Source organism: Crocodylus porosus, unplaced genomic scaffold (genome assembly GCF_001723895.1).
Source record: "Crocodylus porosus isolate Cpor-Errol unplaced genomic scaffold, CroPor_comp1, whole genome shotgun sequence".
In the NCBI taxonomy this organism is placed as follows: Eukaryota; Metazoa; Chordata; order Crocodylia; family Crocodylidae; genus Crocodylus; species Crocodylus porosus.
This window is the reverse complement of record NW_017728949.1, coordinates 39878914-39902689: the sequence shown is the minus strand read 5'-3', so window position 1 is coordinate 39902689 and position 23776 is coordinate 39878914. Positions and strand designations below refer to the sequence as shown.

The 23776-nt window shown below is 39.4% G+C and overlaps 1 protein-coding gene across 2 annotated transcripts in view; it reads right to left on the bottom strand.

Annotated features, from left to right (window-relative positions):
• LNPK (lunapark, ER junction formation factor) overlaps window positions 1-23776 on the bottom strand; it is a 61460-nt gene that overhangs the window by 8965 nt on the left and 28719 nt on the right. For both annotated transcript variants that reach the window (XM_019554304.1, XM_019554305.1), the window contains exons 7-12: window positions 21774-21857; window positions 21637-21688; window positions 12804-13022; window positions 4155-4260; window positions 3312-3382; window positions 1740-1910 (exon numbers count right to left, since the gene is read on the bottom strand). In XM_019554304.1, coding sequence (XP_019409849.1) covers window positions 1740-1910; window positions 3312-3382; window positions 4155-4260; window positions 12804-13022; window positions 21637-21688; window positions 21774-21857 — 703 coding nt within the window. The remainder of the gene's footprint in view (window positions 1-1739; window positions 1911-3311; window positions 3383-4154; window positions 4261-12803; window positions 13023-21636; window positions 21689-21773; window positions 21858-23776) is intronic.

The following is a 23776-nucleotide window of genomic DNA, read 5'->3' as shown; positions in this document are numbered from 1 at the left end:
TAAATAGTTTCAAATAGGTGGAAAGTATTTCTCTTGGCTGAGCAGGATGTGAAATTCTATCAAACTGAAATAAAAAAATCCCTACTACATTTTATTCCAGCCACTGTAATAAAGAAGTTGGCCAACAGAACATGAAGCTTATTCTTCAAGACTTTGAATTTCTCTTTTAAAAAGGGGTGCTAACTGGCTCAGTCACAGTACTACATAAATACTGCTACACCATTTTTAGCTTAGTGAGTAGACTGTGCTGCTTGGCAGAGTAAGTATAACTATTCCCAGTATAAGTTACAGCAAGAACCTATAGACACCTTTTTGAACTGAACTGGATCCAAGTTCTTTGATTTCACTGCACTTGGAGACTGAGGCTGAAGCTTCTTGGCTCAGCTGATTAAACAGCACAGACTATGACAGAAGAAGGGAGTCCTGTATAAAGGGCTGCAAGCAGTAACAGAACTGCTGTACAGTGTATTCACTTACTACAAACAAAAGAGATTGCTGAACTGTTCCAGAAGTACTTGCAGTTAGAGCATGCTCAATGGGACAGTCTTCAAGCCAGCCAGTTTCAAGTGATTCATGTAGAAGGAGACCTTAGTAATGAGATCCCCATGCATATTGTATTCTAACCTACTGTATTTTTTAAAAGAACTCATGGTATAAGTCAAGCAATTAGGCACTGATTGATATAAGTTTCAGTTTGTGCCAGTAAATGTCTTAATACATCACTAAGTGCTGTTAATGTCCTCTGCCCTGCAAACATGATCACCTGGCTCTCATAGCACATACCAAGTGAAAGTTGATGCCATTCTGTACCAAACATTAAAGATTACAACAGGAAGAGAGTTTTATTTGACAGACTACTAGAACAATTTCCTGTAGTCAACTGTGTTTTCAACCTCTTTGAGTAAGCACTTAGGTGACAAGAAGTGCTCCATAGCTCTCCGACCCCACATATTCCTGGTTTAAAATACTAGTTAAATCTAGTAAGTATTCCAAATCTAGTTTAAGTGAAGATTCTTTGGTTTGAGCTTACTACTGTGTTCTAATCTGTACCAAATATACTGCATCTTCATGTTGGCTGAACACCAGATGCTTACTGTATTTGCAGGCTATAAAACTTCTCAAAAGGAACTTTGTTAAATTAAAATTGACAATTTGTCTTTGAACCCTCTGATTTTAAACAAGGGAGTTTTACTAGATTTTCCTGCCCTGGGGAAAATAGCAAAACTAACTTAAGGAACAAAGGCAGGAATTTCAACACACCTAAACCAAATGACCTGTTGAAAAAACATTGAAACTTAACTACTTAGGGACACAACACTGCCTTAAGCGCTGCACAAAGTGCATCAGTTCAGTTTGCTCTTCATCACTAAGATGGGAGCCAAGAATTTCATTAAGCCATACTTTCAAGTCAAGGTTACAATGTAAACAATTGTGAAGTACAGGACAGAATGCTCCTCCAACCAAAAACACCTTTCAGATGGGGGGGAGGGGATAAAAAGTGCAGACACTGAAGACCAATGCAAATGTGCACGCTATGAAGTTGTTTTTATTCTTATAAAACAAATATTTTAAAGATGCAGGAGGATAAATCCTTTATGTATAGCGTATAAATGAGAATGGTTCAAAAACTAGGTTTTACATTTCAAGGAAATAAAAGGACAAAGCCAAGAATAGTGTGTATTGGGGGGGATTTGAAATAAATGTTACAAAACAATAGGTTTGATAGAACTAGCACTCACCTTCAATCTCTTGATTTTCTTGTTCTTTTACCCCTCCAGAATGCAGAGTTCCAGGGGTAGTCTGCAATTCTGCAGGCTGCTTCTTTTCAAAGCTTATGTCTGGAAGTCGTGGAGCCTGGGGTCTAGTTTTCCTTGCAGGATTCAGGAAAAAACAGTAGGCACACCTAAATGCTGCACAAACATTTACAAAAGCACATGCAATAAAGGTCAGAAAAGTCTCACTATGCAAGCTGATTCAAATATCATATCATAGTCTTGATTTAGGATTCTCTAGAAATGAAAAACAGTTCAATATTTAAAAAAAAAAAATGACTTCAATACTCAACTTCACTTTTTTAGGTTAACTAATTTTAAATTCAGCTATTTTTCAACAGTATTCCAAGTAGTCTACTTTTCAATTTTAGGGCTGATAGCATAATTCCTGAACTTCTTGGTACGCACAACTCCATTTTCTCTTATTAATCTGTGCACATATCTATCCATTTAATACCCATTTACTTTCTGCTCTGCTTCTTTAACTGGTGAACATCTTTGCTGAGCTGTAGGAGCAGAGTCACCAACAAAAGAGTGCAACTCACTCCTGCATAATGCCATCATATGACACACTGAAGTCTGCCAGGAAGGTTTAAGAAATAGTGCTAAATAAGTTGTTTTTCTTGCTTAAAACAGGTATCAATATTGCTACCCACTCCCCTTCCCATATGCAATGTCATTTATTATTTGATGAAATATTCAACTTGGACTCTAGTAAAATAAAAGCCAGGTTTGTTTTAGAGAAACAGTTAGTAAATCCAGTACTTTAAAAAACACATTTGCAAAGACTAAAGAAAAGTTAGTTTTTGACTCCCTGGACTGTCTGGAAGCTGACCTCCAACAAACTTCTTATGGTTAGTGGGAAATACTAAATATATTCCATTATTATATCTAATACCTTCCTCCCAGAATCAAGAGAAATGTGACATATCCATACAGAACTGGAGGTGAGGGGGAGAGACAGATGGGGAAAGGAAAAGAGAATTGCCTGGGACAATTTCTTAGCCATTAAATTTTGAACTTACTGTAGCTCTTGAGAGGAGGCACAACAAAACATCTGTGTTCAATAAAGAGCTGTGTCTGTCTTAAGTTATTGTCAGCCATAAACTCACGTACAGCCCCCCCAGGGCTTGTTCCCACTCTTTCTGTTGCCTCCCTGAGATCTTCTTGCCAAGGCAAGATCTTGTTTAAGTTCTTGGTAAAGTGGAGTACTTTAATGTCAGATAGTTTCTTGATATAAAACCCTTCTGAGAGCCATTCATAGCCAGTAGCGATTCTCAAGGATGCACTGGAAGAGGCTTATTTTTACTGAATAGTTTTATACACATAAAATCCTTGGCCTGCAGGTTATAATAAATACTTTTTTTAATCTTAGTGCATCCTAAGCTAGTGTAGTAAGTTACCATAAAACTTAGTATAAGGTTTGGTATACTCAACTAGAATCAAATGAAACAACAGCAAGTCTCCTATGAAGAATTTTTAAGCAGTCAAAAAATATATATTTTTTAAAGAGTGCAGGCTATGCCCACTAGTTCTTACCAATGTATTCAAATTCCTCCTTCAGAGCCATACCATTATGAGAGAAACACTGCTGACATATAAGGGCATACCTAAAAAAATGCAATAACTTATTTGACTACATCCAATATAAAACATTGCATATCTATTCTATCATCTTGATTTTTAAGGAATTTAATTATTCCTAACACGTAACCAAATGTAATAGGCAAATTTAACCATTTAGCAGGGTCTCTTCACTTGCACATTAACAAAAACCAAAAAAAGTTTAATTCTTAAAATTGTAGTTTAAAAAGTAGTAAAGATTTGACTTTTACACAAAAACCCAACCATGAGGCAAGTTAAGCCTCATGATTTAGCAGTTCAGCTTCACACCATATTCAACAGAAATAGATTTCAATACATGGAACAGAGCATAAAAGTTTAATCATTGGAATAATTACCTTATCCAGCTTAAGCAAGCAAGTACATCAAAAAATTTCAGAAGGCAACAGGTAAACACAAAAAGACAATCCAGCTAAATAAAGGGAGTCGGGTGTTTTTACTTGATGTTTGGCTCCTTCTCCTACTCAAACTTCAATAAAGGGTTTCCCTTTAATGCAGCTTCTGTTCATAGGTAGAATTTAAGCTTCCAATACTCAGAAAGCACATTTCAGCAAAATAGATTTCACAAGATGCACTGCAATGAGCCACTTTACAGTGAAAACACAGCTGTTACTCAATACCAACTGCAAACAAGAATTAGCATTCTACAATATCTTTAACCCTGAACATGTAAAAAAGCAGTGAAACATCCCACACTTGTCATGTATTTACTTATCATTAGCCTCTTTTGTTTTTGTTTGTTTGTTGTTTTTTTTTTACCTGTTCTGTGGACCATCACCAACTAAATACTCAATAACTCTATCCAAAGCTCCCCTTTCTCGAGGAAGAATAGGTCTTGCTAAAGGAGGACCTGGAGGATGAAGACCTATCAAAAGAAACAATTTAAAAAGATTACTTTCAGCTACATATTGGCGATATACGATGCAACAGTTCTACTGGAGATAGGCTAGCAGCTTCATGCAAAGATAACAGAAAATGTCAAACTGGTAAAGATGTATTAGAGCCAAAGATGCTATTTTATACTCAAAATGGCCAAATTACAGTTCATTCCCTGAAAAAAAACTGTTACTCAAAACTGATCTTCTGATCCCATATTTCCATTTTCCATCATGTACTAATAAAAGATTTTCACATTTCTAAGGACAGTCAAAATACTATAAGCTTCATAGTAAAAGCTGCTTACAAAGTTGCATACAGGAAGATCCATTCTGGGTCATTCTTGTATAATAAAGGGCTTAGTCCATCTGTCTGTCCGTCATGCTCTTGGAGCACTCCGGTTAGTAATACAATCAAGCAGAGTGTGGAGCAGTGCCATGACCATGGGGACAGAGGAGATGGAGTGTGTGTATGTGTGTGTGTGGGGGGGGTGTAACTAGTAGCACGTGCACCCCCTGACAGGCAGCGTTCCCCACTGAGGCAAGCTGGCGGGGGGGAGGGGGGAAGGCAGCAGTGCTGGAGGTGGTGGCATGCAGTGCTGGCAGAGGGGGACAAAAAGGGATGGCAGGGGCAAGCTTTCCCCCACTGCTCCTGGGAGGCAGTGGTGGCGGTGCAGGGTGGTGGGTGGCAGCACTCTGTCCCTCCCCCCCGCCAGTCATTCTTGGCAGGTAATTGGCTAGTTTACACCTGAATTGGATGAGCTGTTAATATTATGTCACAGCAAGGCCATTTTACATCGCTTAGTCAGCATAAAGGAGCTTTTAAAGTGGATATTAGTGTAAAAGCACCACAGGACCCAAGTATTTACTAAACATCAGAATTTTGCCTCAAAACGTCACTTCACTATCTGACAAAGCTGAAATTTCTGCCCTTCAAACGTGGTTTATTAATAATCCAAACACCGATTTAAAAATAAATAAATAAATAAAAAATAAAATAAAATAAAAAAAAAAAAATCACAAGATCGACAGGAAGAAATTAGCTGTTAAAATCTGACTGACACCACATTGGTATCAATAATGAACCGAATCTTCACATCAAAACAGCATTTCTGCTAAGAAAGGTACTGCAGGAAAATAAGGAACATGTGATTTAATAAAGAGCAAAGGCTGCTGTAAAAAAAATAAACTACTAAAAGCTGACCATAAAGGATGAGCCCTATTGCTTGGAACGGGAAGAGACTGCTTGGAACATTCTCTCCCATCAATTTTAAGAGCTGAATTTGAAAAATTCAAGTACATTTTGCCCCCATACTATTTTAGAATACAAACCTTAACTTTATTTCACATTTCGTGTCATTACATGTCTTCTGTTGCATGTATTAACACACTTCCTATAAATGCTAAACTATTGCTTCAGAAAGACTCCCCTAATAATGGAAACCTTCTGAAACTGTTCTTCCTCATCTGAAACAGTGAAGCGTTTCCTTCCTGAAACCACGGCAGTCCTATAAACATGAGCAGTTAAGAACTGAGGAACAAGGTATATACTTTCAGATCTCTCTCTCTGAGGAATTCATCCCATTGTCTGATTCTGCTCCTCTTTTCATCTTCCCACACAAATACCAATTTAAAAAAAAAAAAAAGTCTTCTGCCCATGAACCAGACTTTGGACACATCTGATCTCTACACAAATTGTAGATAACTTTAAAATGCATCTTTTGGACCTTAAAATCATTTTTTTCTTTAATACTGAAGTTCTCAGCCACACTAAGGAAAGATTTCCGCCAATCTACATTTCACATCCACACGATCCAGAAAGTTTACAAAAACCAAATCAAACTGGGACTATTGTTCCCTTGTTTTCTCTCTCATGGCCCATAGACAAAATTATGGTCAAAATAAAAATTACATGTACCTGGTAGTAAGGATTTATAACATCTCTCAACTGCATTTTATAGTGACATTTCCGGCTGCCTCCTAGGCTCCCTCTACACATGCAGGTAAAGGCAAAAAGAGATCTAAAAATGCAATACAAGTGATCAAGCCTCCTGTCCCGCCAACCTGATCCTAGGCTCCCCCTGCACTGGCAAGCAGCAAGATCCCGTGGCTGGGAGCCCCCTTAAGTAGGGGTGCCTCATGCACCCCCAGGATGGGGGGATAACAGCAGTTGCAATCTTCCAGGCTCAGGAGTGCATGTAATCCCCAGGCTCTGGGAAAAAGAGGCAGCAGGGAACCTCAGGGCCATGGGGCGGGGGAGCAGTCCCCACAGCCGCAGTCCCCAGGTCCTGGGGGTTTCAAGCTGGGCATGGTGCACCCCTGTGGCTAAGAGACCCATCAGCTGACAGGGCTACAGGCTTCAGGGGAGACCCTGGTAGACATGCAAATTAAAGCTCAATAGCAACCAGCTATAAAATTCACACAATTCCGAGGTCTAACTTTATAACTGGTTGGAGCTTTTCATCATGTGCTAAAGTACTTTACCTGAAGACCAGCTGCATGTGCAATCGTACAATGAACCAGGTATTTGCACAAAACTACAATATATGTAGTGGGGGCCTACTCGCCTCCCACTACTGGTTGCCTATATAAAAATCATGAATAGTTTCCTATATTTTGAAGGCAGTTTGCCTCCAACCCAAAATACCACCTGGCAATTTGCATTTTCTAATTTTTAGATACAAAATGTCACGTTCTTTTGTACTGCTTTTTTATGGATCATAGAACCACCCCTCTAGTTGGAAACTTTGTCTGTCTAGTTGGATTATTTTAACTATAACTTTTTCATCCAGTAATTTTTATAAATAGATGTCCAACTTATATCAAGTGATTGTTAGAATAAAAACAAACAAGAAATTTAGATTTCTGACTTACTCTAGCTTTTGCTGCCAACAGCTAGCTAGAATGAGGGTAGCTGTTATATGCAACTGATGCTAGTTATATGGAGGAGTACTTCCTGTGATATGCATCAAGTTAGATTTCCTTCAGATTAATATTACTGATTTTTGGTATAATATTTTGAGCGATTTTTGAGTCAAGTTAATATTTCAAAGTCACAGCAAAGCCTAAAAATGTATCTGCTTTTTAAAACAGAGTGACACAAACAGCATTAAGTAATATGTGGGAGAAGTTTAAACCACAGCTGTTCATCCTTAAATTAAATAAAGCTGAATTAGAAGCATTTAGTAAAAGTTGCAATGCAAGTACTGAATCACCAACCACCTACTTGAAGTTATAATATATTTTTACTTCTTAATATTAGTAATACTCAGAGATCCATTAACAACGTTCATTAGAGCAGATTTAGCCATAAAAGGACCATGGTCAACAGCTCTGCTCCTCTGATAATATGGATTTTTCTAAAACAAGAGTAAAGCTCCTATGTGTAGGAGACAGCAACTTCATGGTGATCAGTCCTAGCCTGTGGGATAAAGTCTCACAGGAATTGAAATACCTCAAACTGTGTGGGGTCTGCCACTCTAAGTGCCAGGCACACTTCTGATCTGGTCTGCTCTACTACTCATGTATTTATAAACACAAAATTATGCTTTCCACCATGATTTCCTTCCTGGGGAGAAGATGCCAAAAGAAGGTAACCACATGAGATACTCAATTATTTACTACATTACCAGAAAACACTCAGGTACTACAGTGATGAGAAGAGAGCATGAACCACAGAGAATAGGACACATGGAAGATTATTAGTTTCAGTGCGACTTCTGGAGAAAGATAAGCACTAGAGTTAAACACAGAATAAAGGCAGCAACCCAAAAATCAACACAGGCTAGTTAAAGAGCTTTTTTCTCTTTGTACCAGCCAAGAGAGAAAAAGGCTTGTCCCTGCTTGCAAACAATGAAGTGAAAGAACAGTTACTTACCTACCAATAACCATGGCTATTTCAAGTTGTGTTTGGATCTTATTTATGGTATACACAGCACCTCATGTGAATGAGGTCAGAATCTTGGCCAGCAGCATTTACTGCTCTGCCTGTCTTTATACCCCCTAATTAATCTGAGGGCACAACAAGCAAAGCATCTCCAACTGCCCTTCTGTTCCCTTTGTTAATTAATTAATCTAATAAAGAATTATTTGAAAGAAGCAAGGATGAAGGTCAGGTTATGGAAATCGCACAGAAAACACTCTAAGCAGCACAGTTGGTACTCCTAGCAGAGGGAAGGCCTGAAATATTCTTGTGAGAACAGCACCATTTCCATAGCTTGACTGCCTCTGTCCAGAAGCAATGAATGGGTTCTACAAGTTGATATACGTTAGAGTTACAGTGGCTGCTCTTAGAATCAAGTTTAAGGGCTCTGCAGACTAATCAAAAGACCATTAGTTTAACTACAACAACATGGAGAGAGGTCAATTTAAAAAAAAAAAATCTCAGGCCTTGTATTAACAGGAAGTATACATGGGTCCCCAGCTGCTTTTGGGACATCTGGAATTGTGTCATTACATGAAGAAGAGAGCGTAAACAAGACCGGAGAGTCTCAAGAGTTCATCTACCAGCTGTGTGAAGCTACTATAGGAACTGGAAATATAAAGACCATTAAAAAGAGAGAAATAAATGTTAACACCCCTGGAGTGTAGAGCAATGAGCCATTAGGTGAACTGGCTCCCTCAGCTGCCCGAGTAGTAATGCCACAGCTGCTGCACAGTGGAGCAGGAATCAAAGCAGGGCAATTCTATATCAGTCAGAAAAATCAACATCTCTGCTTAATACATGCACCCTAATTTTGGGGACAAAGGTGTGCGCTGCATATGAGAAAATATGGTATTAAGAGGGTAGTAGTGAAAAAGGGCTAAGGCCATTTCAGTGCCAAGCAGTAGCTAACAGAAAGGCAATATCTTAAAACAAAAGGCAGATAAGGTCCACCAAGGCGAAATTTGTCAATAAAACTAAACTAATATTTAATAACTGATTCTATACAAAGTCTGCAGTAGATAACAGGTGGACTCCTGAGCTTTAGGAAACCGAGATGCAGTCTTGACTTCTGTTCTTTATATGGTCGTGTGCCGGGGAGACATGAGCTCACACAGGTTTACCCCCCAAGGAGACATTTTTCCAAAGATTCTAGTCCTGTACACAAGAGACACGTGCGCCGTAAGGGATCTTCCATTCTTAATCTTTCCATTATACAGAGGGGAACAGTGACAAGGAATTCAAGTAACTGCCACAAGGTCACGCTGGGTTTCAATGGCAGAATTCAAAGAGAATACTCCCATGCTCCAACAACTAGTAATACAAGGAAGAATCCTTTCTACTGATAGAATAAGAGACTAAATCCTGCCAACGTTTGGAAATCTCTGCTGTTGAGAAGACTGAGAACTTGGCAAAATTTCCAGCACTCTTGTCAGCCAACTGATACATCAAAGCACTGCCTGACATAATGAACTCTTCCCTTGAGTGCTCCAATATGATACAACTTACTCAAGACAAAAGGTGCTGCTCTATCATTTTCAGAAACCCAAGAGTTTATGCTGTTTACAAAGTTGGAATGTTATAATTCCTACTTTCTCTTTCCAAAAATTAGAAACCTAAACATGCTTTTCAGAATTCTGCCAAACAGCAATGCCCAAGTTAAAGGAGGAGGAGCCAGAAGTGGCAAGCTAAAACAAACTCTCAAATGATACATTTACTGGGCCCTGCAACTACACATTTGTAGATTCTGAAAAAGAATTGTCCTGATAAGACACTTTAGGTTAAACATTTTTTTCCATTTATAAAAGAGTATTTAATAAAACTTAAGTGTTCCCATTAAAAGGAGTGGACAAAGTTCAATACAGGTGTGAATGTATAGCGCTGGAACAGAAAAAACCATACACCAATACTTTTTTTCTAGTATTAACACTGACAACATATTCAGCACTGTGTTCAAAGCAACATAAGACTCTTCATGCAACCTTTAAATTGTAAAGCTCCTTAAATTTCTAAACCATAATAAAAAGAAGACAGAAAACATGAGAACATGGCTCCATAAGAATATCTTCAATTATCTGCATGCTAATTCAAACCAAGAATATGAATCTTAGTTCTCATGCTGTTATGGAGACCAGTAATTAATATAAACATCAAAAGCAATCATTGAAGAAAGACTGGTCATTTTTGCAAAGCTTGGCACATTCTCAACTACCTGCTGGTTATTAATTTTCAAACATATGGGAGCTCCATGGTAATACGTGTTAAATTGATTCTCCTCTACAAAATACAGTATAATGAAAATGAATTATTAATCTTCTCTACTTTAGAGATGATTAAGCCCATTCAATTTTGTTGTAAGCCATGCATAAAGCTTAGATTTTAAAATATTTACTTGTTTCTATTGAATTTATACAGTTTAAAGTGCAATGTTATGCCTGAGATTTTATATGCCTGAAAGATGGAGAATTCAAAAAAATATGGCTTCCACAGCAAATGACACATCACATTTCTGGCCTTTTCTATTACCGTCTGACCAGACAAGCACCACACAAAGAAGGCACAATCAAGATGTTAGTTACTGAGGGAAATACTGGTATTTCTGTGCACATGAAATATTATTTGCAAAATTACACAAAAAGGAAATACAGATTTAACAGTTGGCAATTGTGAACCAAAAAAAAAAAAAAAATCCAGTGAACCCACTTTTCAAATGTTCTATAGCTAAAGAATCAAATTCAAACAAAACTAATTTCAGTGTGCTTGCATCTTAATACTGCTAAGGAAATTTGTTATGCTTTTCCTATTCGATTATTTAACCATCATTTAACCAATTTTCTTTCAGCAACCCAACAATCTAAGTGCCAAGTTTGAACTTTATAAAAACTCTGCTAAAGGCTGGTGTTTGACTAGGCACACACAACTGTACATTTATTTGTGGGATGGCTTCACTCAGAGAATGACTGGGGATTTAGAAGCCCTCATTAAGCACTTTTCTTTTGGACAAAGAACCTTCTAGTAATGTTTCACCATCACAATCATTCTATAGTAGGTTAGGGTATAAGAATACCGTATTTTCTCATATCTAACACACCCATTCCCCAAAAATCAGCCCCACAAAATTGGCTGCTGGGGTGTTTTAAGCAGGGCATCTGTTTCCTTTTCAGGAGAAAGAACTCCTGGAAACACTGTGCATGCATGCCATGCAGATGCCAAGATGGCTGCTTCTTGCATCTGTTCAGCAAACTAAAAGATAGAATCTTGTGTTAACCCTCTCAATACCATAGCTGTTGGCTCAGCACTGTAGCTTATGCTCAAAGCAACAAGTGAGCTGTTGGTAGAATTTTCCTGAGGCCTGTATGTGGAAATGACACTATTTACAGAAACTTATATGAAGAACTACTTACAGCAAAGTAGTAACAGTCTGGCTATTACTCTTTGCAAAGGTCTGGGGCCTAACCTTGTGAGACAGAAGGCAAGCCAGGCTCCAGTGTTGGGCAGTGCACACCACCACAACATGCACCACTCCACTTTAACGTGTGGGTTTTTTCAAACCCAGGATCTCAGCAATGTAGCAGCATGCCAGTATATGCAATTTGTGCCCATGACTCTGGGGAAAAAAAACCCTCTCTCTACATTTTATTTTCCAGAAGAAAAGTTGTGCATTTTATTTGGTAGGGCTTCCCATGAAAGTCACTTCTCTTACTAGTTCATAGAGCTTAGTATCACAGGTCAGCCTAGATTAATTTAATAAAGTTTAGCTGGCATTTAGATCTTATTCCACTAAGTTGTTGTAATGTATAACCACATACAGTACTGAAATATGTTCCCAAGACTATACTTCCTCTAATAGCAAAAGATGTCTGTTTATCATACTTTTAAAATTGTAACATGCAAACTAAAAACTTAAAAATCACTTCAAAAGCTTACACTGGGGACCTAAAAGCACAAGTAGTATTCGCCTGGCTTTAATATAAAGAGGATCAAAGTTTCACTCTATAGAATGCAGATTAAATTACAAATCATGAACTTTCACTGCACCCAAATTAACCAAAAGTTCAATTGAAAAAGCATCAGCAGAAGAACCTGGATGAATCTTATAAAACCCCCAGCTATCCAACAGAAAAGACTTTTTGGAGTAATGCAGTATTTTACACATTACTCTAGGCTGCTTGAACATTCCTACTAGAATAAAAATTTAAATAAATGTCAAGATGCATGTTAAAAAAATACGCACAGGGTTTAGTGAGAAACATGAGTGTATTCTGAAAGTGTTTTCCTTTGTACCCGATTTATATAAATCTGGAGCTTTCTTAAACCAAGAACATAAAAATATATGCTATACTGTTGACTACAGAATACTGCAAAGTTTTATTGCCATTTAAACAAAGAAGCCATAACAGTTAAATGAGCTCAGGCAATAGGTTTCAGTATCACAAGGTGCCAGCTGTAAAGAGTTATGGCTAATTGAATATGGAACTCCTGCTTAATCAGATAACTGCTCTGCTATTTCCAAATGAAATGCCATTTCCATACTGTCTGAAAATGGCCTGTTTTATTGGTAACCAGAGAAAACAATATAAACTGTAAATAACATTAAAGTGCTCTGTTTACCCATTCCAGGCATTGAAGTTGGGGATCCAGGACGTCGTGGTAGCACATTTGACTGCAAGGCTGGTGCAACAATTCTTTCTGGGGGTCCACCAGGAGCTGAAGTGTCCCTTTGCACATTAGATGTTGCCTGCACACCCGAGGCCTTGGGAGATCCTTGTTCAGGGCTTGATGGAGTAGGTGGAAGAACATTCCTTTGACCTGTAGTCCGCTGACGAATTTCTGACAGGAACACGCACATACTGGGATTTAATACTTTATATACTATATTGCCAAGACATGAATAAAAACAAAGCTAGTATTGATGTTTTAATCTGTAACAAAATAAACAAAAGTTGGACTAAAGATCTATGCAAGGTTGCAACATGCAATAGCAAAGACCAACAGCATTTTGATTAATATATTTCATTGTCAACTCAGATATAAATCTATATTCTCATATATAAATCCTAGTATGCAAGGCAATAAATTAAGTACCATTTGGTTAATTACACATGCTTAAAGAAGAAATTCTCCAATAGAACATTAATAGTTCTATCTTTGTCCTTTAACCAAAATGTTGGATATAGTAATTATTAGAAAAATCAACCATGTTTCCAATTCAAAACATGAATAGACCAATCACTAGTTCACCTTACATTCCTATGCATTTAGCTTTCATATTATATGAAACTATTTTACCAATGATTAAGCTATTCAGAGCAGGTACCATGGAACTATTGGGAATTTTCCAGATTAGATAATCTGGATGGTTCATTCTGGCCTTAACCTACACTTTCGTTTTCCAAATTCCATCCACAGATCTACTGCTCTACTGAGCTCTACATTATTTTTTCTGTCCTTGATTGTTACTACAGCATGAGCTTAAAAAGGAATCAGGTGCTATGGTGCCCCCCTCACAAGCATTTTTTGAGAGAGAGAGAAAAAGCACACTCAGGCCAAACTATATGCTATACTACTAATGTGACAATGATTTAAAGGGACCTCTTCACCCAGCAAAAAACCCCCATTGACACCAGGGGAATTTATCCAAGTACTGTGTATTGAATTGGGCTTTGGACATTACAACAATTTATGGCAGAATTGAATATCCTTTGACCTGGACATAAGAACCTGCTTACCAAAACTCAAAAAAAAGCAAAAACAAAACACCACACTTGAAGGGTCAGGAACAGATCTTATACTGAAATGAAAAAATGAATACAGCATTTTCCTCCCCGTCCCTGATGAGCACTAACATAACATTTTAAAAACAGCTGTTATTGCAGCCAGCCAATCTGGATTGATTGTACCCACTGCAACATTATTGACGCAAACAGATTACTCAACCCTCTTTCTGCAATGGACCAGATGCAGGGCATGTCTAGCACAGAGCTCAATTTGATCTAGTGCAGGGGTGAGTAACCTACAACCCCCCCAGATGGACCAGGCCTGCAAAGAGGCTGGATCCAACTCAGGGTGGCATGGAGTTGTACTGAGCCATCCATTCCCTTCAAAGACTTCCCCGATTTCTCCAAACTCTCTGCACAGGGGCCGAGTAGGCAGTGAGGACAAACACATGCAGCTTGAGATATTCAGGGTGGAACAGAGATTTGAAGCCTGAGGCAGGGAGCCAGGTATTATGGGCCAGCCTGGGGCAAAAAAAATGTTGCCAATTGTACCACAGCTACACTGATACCAGATATCAAGATCAAGGCTAGTTCAGGTATCTCTACACTGTAAAATCCAAGACTAATGTTGGATGTATGGCCTATGCTCTTTCAGGGGACAGATACAATAGTCTGAACAGCTGATGGTTGGTGGTGTTCAGCTTTTACAGACCGTCCAGTACTCTGCTGGCAATTGTATGACCACACAGGAATGGGCTTCACAAACTGTGCAGAGTAGAGGCTTCCTCTTTCCAAAGGAGGATTCTACCACACATAGGTCTGCATATTAGAAAAGGAGAACATTTTTGCTCAAAAGCCCTTTTATGGTCATGCAGAAAGCACTATCAGTTGAAGCAACAGGGGCAAAGCTAGAATTCCAGGGAACAGGAATATTTTGGTCTATGACCCTTTCAACTTGATAATTAAACTGGAAAACATGGTTACTACCAGAATGATGCAGAAGAAAAGATATTAAAGTTCTATGGAACTTAAATTAGAAGAATCTCTCGATTTACAATGTGAACACTGACATCTCATTACAAACAGAGTGATGATATGAAATGGGTTCACTACCACCTTGACACCAGTATATTACTTCCTTTAGGAAACAGTTCATTTTCCATGATATTCAAGAATTGAGAGTGCTCTACGGAATTTGCCTTTCCTAAATAAGCTTCCACCCATCTTCCTTCAATATGAATCATCATCTAATATTTTTCAGCTGTAATTGGCTGGGTTCTATATATTTCTGAGTCTTTGACAAATGTAATTCATCAGTTCTGAATTATCAGCACTGAATTACAAGAGCATTTGTGAAAGTTCCATATTTCAATAATTAACAGATATGATTCACCTGACAATTCGATTAAACTGTGCGTACTATTTTAATATTGTAGATGCTTACGGCTAAGGTATCTACATGAAGGAGAGTTCTGTAGTCAATTGCATTTGTTCATATTCAGTATCCTATTGTCTGTGTTGCTATAAGCCAGAGCTATGAAAACTAAACCACATAATAAATTGTTTTGGACAACCTCAATTTTTGGGGGGAGGCTGGATCATTTAGGTCCAAATTCTGCAATTACTCATACTTACTATTACCGACTTGTACAAACAGGCTCATTAGGCTTACTCACACAAGCAGTGATCTGATTAATACAGAACTAGGTGTTTTTCCATTAAAAAGTTAAGATACTGTCAGAAGAGGCAAAACATTTCTCATGTTCAGAAATACCATGAGTTTCATCTCTCTCTCATTCAAAAAAGGCTTTATTTTGTAGAGGAGAATATAAAAGTAATCACTCCAATTTCCTTCGCGTTTGTGTTTTTAGTTACTCTGTGTACAAAACACATTAATCCTGATGTTTAAGACTAGAATTATTTACTTAACAAGTACTTGCTACTGCATTAAACTTCAAGTATTTAGGCCCTGATCCACATCAATATTCAGGTCCCCAATTACCACTGAAATCAGAGTCAGTTGGTCTCAATACTTTTGTGGATCCGGCCCTTTGAGAAACCAGATTGCTAGGCCCTTGAGAATACAGAGTTTTTGTAGCAAACCATTATTCAGCAGTAGATAAAGTTTCCATAATCAGCAGATCACAAACTGTCTTTTCTTCAACTGTCATGAACACAAAATTAAAAGTTGAGGCTAATCCAATCACACTTTCAACATAAAGTATCCTTCTTTCAAAAAGAACAGGAATCAGAAGCACAAAGATTTTCAGTAACTGAATTCTGCTACTTAACTGTATGGGTGTCTAGTGTGAGCAAAGAGAAAACGAAACAAGCCACGATTAATGTTTTCATATCATTCTGACAATTTGCATCAACTTCATTAAACCAAATTCATGAAGTTATACATGCATCTTATTAATATTGGTTTGAAACCTACTAGCACCAGAGGCACTGCACAGAACAAAAAAATTTAGGCTCGCTCTCTACTACTTTGTGCAAACAAAGCCGAAATTGACAACTTAAAGACTCACTTTTGTTACCAGAACTTTAAGTGAAGTACAAACATCAAGAACGTTCTGGTATTTTTTAATAGAAATTATTCTTACTTAAGGAATGAAACCATAACAGTAACTCCTCCTGTTAAGCACCAGCTGACTGGATCAATCCATAATGCCTTTGAGCTTATGAATAAAAGAGACTGGACTGTAATATTAGTTTTAACAGGGGCAGATTTTTCAAGGGAGCAAAATTTGCCATATTAGCACCAAAAAAAAAAAAAATATATGAATGCAGAAACCACAAAGGTATTGCCTTGCACACAATGTCTGAACTATTAATATGACCCATCAAATAAGGTATTATTTTCCTTGTGTGCTAAATCCTTTTCACCAAAAGTTGAGATCAATTCATGAAAGATGCCTCATGCTGAGACCAAGCTTTTACCCCACCTTGTAGCACTGCAAGAATGATGCATAAGCATGCTACTTTATGGCATATAAAAAGTACATGTACATATGAGAATAAGGGTAGCCAAAGGCAGGCAACTTTGCAACATTTAACTTGGCTGTGATGATAGTTGAGGATGGTCCTTGCTTTGAGCAGGGGATTGGACTAGATGACCACCAGAGATCCCTTTCCAACCCTAATTTTCTATAGTTCTGTGAACATGGCTGGAGAGGGGTTACCCTAACTGACTTCCAAGTTTCTACAGCATGTGCCTAACATTATATCACCTTTAGTACAGGTTCAGGATAAGTAGTTAAAGCTTTATACATAAATTTAAGGTGCAACAAGCTCACTCAAAATGTATCAGGGTCCTAAATACATCCACTGCCAATGGCCTCATTTAATTAAACTTTTAGCTGAAGTTAATTAGAACTGCTGTCACTGGAAAAAAAATTAATGGTTCTTCATAGGGAAAAAAAAACAGAAAAACATTTTGACCTTTGTGCAACAAACAAAGAAGCATACTGTTAACTCATAACATGAAATGAGTTGCCTGCCTACTAAAAAACAAACAAACAAACAAACAAAAACCTCACCCTGGTTTTCTACAAGAAAGTTAGGCTCATAGACTGACTACATATCGTTAATCTGATGTCATATTAAATTGATATACCACCAATCCAATTTTCTTACAGCAGTTTGGGCCACAAAGCTTAGAGAGCTGAGGACCACATTTCTGGGCAGTTTGTTCTCTCCTCATAATTACTTGACTTTTCAACATAGTTCTTGTGCAACTGTTAAGTGAACTCAGAGCTGTCCAATGGGGCAGCGTGAAGCTTCAGTAGCCAATTCCATTTGGAGGAGATTTGGCCCGATTTGGGGACCGAATCTAAATTGGGAGACCACGTAAAAGCTCCGAATTGATTCAAAGTTTCCAAAGTTTTTTCTGAATCGATTTGGACAAAGATTTGGCCAATTAAGAGATTCGGCCATAGACTAAACAGAGAGCTGACAGCTGCCTCTAGCTGGTAATTCTGTCAGGGTTGGGGAAGGAGGGGGGGATTGGGGCTGGGACAAGCTGCCCAGCCAGGGCAGAGGGTCACGTTACTTGGGGAGGGGGAGGGGAGGTACAGGATGCAGGCGCAGCAGCAGGGCAGAGCCCCCACAGCTGGGGCAGAAGCAGACACAGCCAGAGGAGATGTGGGAGAAGCCCCCATGGCTGCACTGCCTGGCCCCATCCCCCACCCAGCCCCAGCACTTTTTTAAAAAAAAGCCTTGCACTCACCAGCTGTAGCAGTGGCAATTAGGGCCTCTGGGTGCTTGTGGCAGAGCCCTCCCATGCAGTGGGGATCGCCACCCGCCCCCCGCCCCCCGGGCCTGGCATCCGCACAGCAGCTCCCCCATGGTGCAGGTGCAGCACATCTCAGCAAGGTGCTGCACACTGTCTGGGAGCTGGGATGGCTCCACCTGTCAGCCAGATCTCCCGGTTAGATTCCCCAGCTCTCTGATCATTCTGCCAGCTATTCCTGTGGGGCATGGCCCCCAGGTCTGCATGTGGGGTTGCAGCAGGCTGCTGCTGCCAGCTGGGGAAACAGCCTAGAACCACTGCCATCATCCATCCTGCATCATCCAGAGGCCCATGCCCCTCAGGAAGAGCTGGGGGAAGCAATCAGAGCTGGGGGAAAGACTGGGTAGCTGGAGAAATTGAACTGGGAACTGAGGGAATGTTCAGTAACCGGAACAACCCTCTGGCTCCCGGCTGCTTCCCCAACCCCCGGTTTGAATTGCCCGGGTGGCTCCATGCGTCAGCTGGAGCCCAGCACTGCTCAGCCCTAGAGGCCCCAGCTCCCAGGCAGCATGCAGCACCCTGCCAAGCTGCACTGCACCCACATCACGGGGCAGCTGCCACATGGATGCCGGGGGGGGGGGGGTTCCCACTGCCCCACACTGCACAGAGGGGCTCTGCCGCAAGTACCCAGAGGCCCCAACGCCACTCCTGTGGCCACTGAGTGCAGGACTTCCCCCCACACTTTTTTTTTTCTTTTTCCAATTAAACTGGCTGGGGCCAGGCAGGAGATGGGGCTGGGCAGGGCAGCCATGGGGGGTTCTCCCATGGCTCCCCCTGCCCAGGGAGAGGCAGGCACAGCAGGAGCCATGAGAGAACATGCAGCATCCCAGCTGTGCCTGCCTCTCCGATCCAAATCTCCCCAAATCAGTTCAGGACAGTGATCCAAATTGAATCACTGTCCTCCAATCGGCTGAATCCGAAATCAAATACTTCCCTATTCACAGAGGCTTACTGTCCAACTCATAGTTAACTCAAGGCCCACAGACTCCCACAGCCTTTACCTTCTCAGCCCCCTGCACTTCTCCCCAAGGGTTTAAGTCACTGCTCCCTCTGGTCTTTGTGCCTCTCTCTACCCTGTAACTCCTGCTGCCACCATTGCTCCCTCATACCCAAGGCCACTGGGGTCACCAGGCAGCCCCTCCCTCCTCCAAGGATTTGCTTCCTGCCATTTTCCCTGGGGACCATCTGGTCTTCAGTCTAGGGGCAATGCAGCCGACAACTGCTCAGATGTTGGTCAGCCCTGATCTAAGTGAAAGAATCATGACAATTAAAGGGTAAGAGAGGCTCCAACTTACCCAGATGTTGTAAGTGCTACAAGAAGAATCAAGATCAAGTCAAAAGGTCCACCTGTGCTTAACAGCCCATTGGGCTAGCACGGTTAAGGCACACCTTTCTAAAGCCAACAGTACATAGGGGAGCAATGTGGCTAGCATCAAAACCAGCTGGCTTTGCCTCCCTAGTACAAATGACTTGATACTCATTTGAAGGTAGGTGAACCAAGGATACTCATTACCATGACTCCAGAAAAGAACTTGGAACTTCCCTTTCTAGAGAGATAGTGAGACATGTTAAGAATTTTGCCACTATGCCTTATCTACTGGCACACAAGTTTCATCAGGGGGTTCTTGTAGCTAAGAGATCCAAAAGGGTGCATTTTTTTTTTAAGACCAAAAAAAGAGAGAGAGAGAAAAGGTTAAAAAAAAAAAAATTATGAACAGGACAGCAAAATAGTGGGGAAAAGGACCATAGTTTGCAGAGAAGAAATACTCCTGGGCCCAGCATATCAGAAAACCAAGGAAGCAGAATTGCGAGACCACTATACTATCTTTACATTGACACAGCAGGGTATTAACATTTTTATGACAGGTATAGAAAGCTGAGCACAGTAACAGGAAGTATGGGTTTCATTCAACTGAAAAAGTTACAGCAACAACTTCGATAGTAAATTATAATGATTCTACAGACATTCAGTATTGTTTGCCAGAAGCAGAAACTGAATAATTTTAAAGTAACCCAAATGGTTTAAAAAAAACAAAAAAAACCAAAAAACAAAACCCAGCTCAGGTAGATCCATCTTTTCTTCTTACTAAACCCAAGAGATCACACAGAAGCATGGGAAACAATGAGAAGGAAACAGTGATTTAATTAAGTATGAGTCTTCTGTCCTTTCTCAAAAAAAAAAAAAAAATCCAAGGCTGTCATGCAAATATGAAAGATGTACACAAGTTGCCAACTAACACATGCTCCATTAGAAACTTGAGTCCTGCTGAAAATCCCATCTCAGGTTCCAGTGTCTTGTAATGCACACTATCAGCTATTGGACTGACTTGTGTTAAAGGCAAACTAGTTCTTAAATTGACTGTGAACATTATTTTCTGGGTAATCTATCTTCAACTATAATCATACAAAGCTGCTTTTAAGTTTGAGGTTTTAGTGCTCTATATTTCGCTGATTTCTGCACAAGCTTTTGTTATTTTCTCCTACATACCTTCACCCTCTCCACCACTCCCCCCCAAAAAGCCACAAAAAGCCCAATAAAAAGGTTATCCTCAAAGTTTTGACTAATTGAAGAAAAAATAGGAATTGTTAAAAAAAAAGCCTCCATCCTTGAATACACATTCAAATGAGATTGTTGACAACAATCCAGTTTTCTGAAGAAAGGTCTCAAAGAATTGTCAAGCCATGGTTTCAAATCTGGGACCCAAGCCTGTCTGGATCAGTTGCTCATCTCAGTCTACCACCTCTCCAGCTGACCATTCAGGCTGGGCATAGGTGGGCAGAAACCTCCATCAGAGCTTAGGAATCTGCCACTGGCATGGCCCAGCCCAGATCAGTTGATAACTCCCTCCCTCCCATATAAACCCCTGAGCCAGAAAAGGAAATGTCCCAGGCAACAGAATGCAGCCCCCATCTAGACTACCCCACTGTTCCTTGTGGCTTGTGCTTCTGCCTGTTCTCTGTTGGAACTCTCAGGTTCTCAACTTAGCTTGTTACTTGACTGTGCTCTACCTGATCGTTTTGGCTTCCTGACTCAACTTACCCTCAAGTCCCAGCCTGCAGACTGACCTCCAAGGCTTCTAACTGGCCTATTTCCTGGAATCTGCTTGCTCCACCCAACCCTGGTCAGCTTCTCAAACCCTGGACCTGGTCACCCACAGCCTGTCTTGACATTAATGTATTCTGGAACCAGATTCTCACTGCATCAACATTAACTAGTTAAAAACATCCACCTGACCAAAAGGAGCATCATTCTTCATTTCTCAAATATATTTACTATCAAATAAAGAACTTAGAGATAAAACCTAATGCTAATCCTCCCATCTCTAAGTTGAGAAGCAGTCTAGGGTACAGGTCCCATTATAAACCATCCCTTCTGCTAGAACTCTCTGGTATAAATCTTTCATAAAGAGCTGCAACTTCATAAAGTTATTACCTTGTCCAGGTCTTGGGGTTGGAGATGCTCCTGCAGATGGCGGTTCAACCTCCTGTCAATTAGTGACAATAGTATTATAGGAGTGCTTTTCTTTACAGTGTATTTTATAAAGAATAGCATTGATTCAAAATTCCTACCTTTGCCTTCTTGGATTCTGGATCAAATCTCTCAAGAATAAGCTTAGCAGTCTTGTAAGTTTCCTTTTCCATTACTTCTTCAAGCTAAAAACAAAAAGGTTTCACACAACAAGATAAACTTTGAAATACTGTTAAGAAGTCTATTTTTTCCGTTTATAGGCATTATATTACAATTGCAGAAGTGTAAACCTTATTCAAATGAGGCATTACTGTGTGCACTTCTTGATTTGCTGCATTAAAAAGGAAAAGAAATTTAGCTTTAAAATTATTTCTAACCTCTAATATGCTATTTGTACTTAACAGCTTTATTGCAAGGAAACACCAAATATTGCTAATTGTTTACATATAATGAGGAAAATAATTACATGCACCAACTTCAATAATGGAATGTGCAAAAATCTATCAGCCATCATTATTGGAAGTTATTAGACATGACAAGCAAATGACAGGCAATTCCTCAGATTTATTTCCTCATAGCACTTAATGCTATTAATTTAAAGAAGGTCGTTAGCCAAGTGCTTTACAGAATAAAGTCTCTGTGCCAATTAACTGCTGTCAGCATTGATTTTAGATTATTTATTAGCAGAAGCAATTAGCTTGCTGCAAATGCTGTGAAAACTCACTAACTGGAGAACAGCCATGGAATTTGCTCAAATGACTTAAGGCTAGAATTCTATCTTTACAGTTAGCTTCAAATGGCTTTTCTGAAAAAAGTGAACATGTTAAGAATTTAAATAAAAAATATGGAATACTATGCATACTTTAGGGATTGTAATTAAAACATTTCATTATTACAGCATTTTATTTACAATGCACTCAAGTGGCTTTATAGCTAATGCATGCACTTAATTAAAAAAGTAATCACTAGTAAAGTATCATTTTAGTGGTTAATAGCCAACATCAGAAGAAGTTTAAACTTTACAACACAGATATTCATAGTTATGAGAAATAGCTAATATGTTCAGTTAAAAAAAGATATTTTACAGAATCTGATGGAAAACCTTCTCGCTGAGATATGCCAACCAAGGGCCATATTTCATTTAAAACAGTTTCACACAAAAGTTTAACTGTTTAGTTAAACAGTTGGAAACATGGTGCTGTTGTTTGTCCCCTAAGTTGAGAGGAATGCTGTTTACTGCTTCTGAGCACATCATAGCTGATCCATTGCAACTCTCCTGTCTGATCCCATTCCATGGTAAGAAAAGCTTAACCCTGGCAACTTAAGCATGTTCCACTTATGGAAATCATTTCTATTTTATGGCTAGTAGAAATGAACAGACAATGCAATTGCAGCTGAAAACAAAAAACATGATAAACCCCTCCCCATGCTCCCGGAGGCTGCAATTGTCAGAGGCCAAATAATTTAAGTTCTCTCAAGCTGTTATTTATTTGTTCAGAAATTTATTGGCATGTGACTCAGATATCAAGACCACTGCCCCATGGGTAGCATGGGACTGCTGAAACTTTAGGTTTCTTATCTGTTATTCAGTGATAAGAAAACATGTTAATATAGTGTATCCTCATTCAGAAAAATCCTGAATGAATGTAAATAAAATCCAGTATCATCCACAACAGAACTGCAGCACCTACTTAACAGCTCATAGGAACATAAGCAGCGGTCTCAGGCAGAAAATGAAATGATATCCAGACCGCCCATTAGGGACAACAAACTACCAGGAATGATTAGGGCAATAAAATGCAATTCTCCAAAGTCAAATTTGAGCAGGACATTGGGGACAGCGTTTGTTGCAAGGATGTTGGGTTATTCCATTCCATCTTTAGCTAGACCAGAAATTAAGGCCTGACACACAAACTTAATTACATCCTCAATCTTCCTAGGGAAAGAGAAAAGACCAGAAGAGGAAAACTCATTCAACTCTGGCTTCCCTACAACTCTAGAGCTGTGAAACTAAAAGTACAGTATAACCCAAATCCCATTTGTTCTTAATTTGGGAAGCCACTGCAATTTGGGCTGTGAACCATCTGTTCAGCTGTGTGCTGGG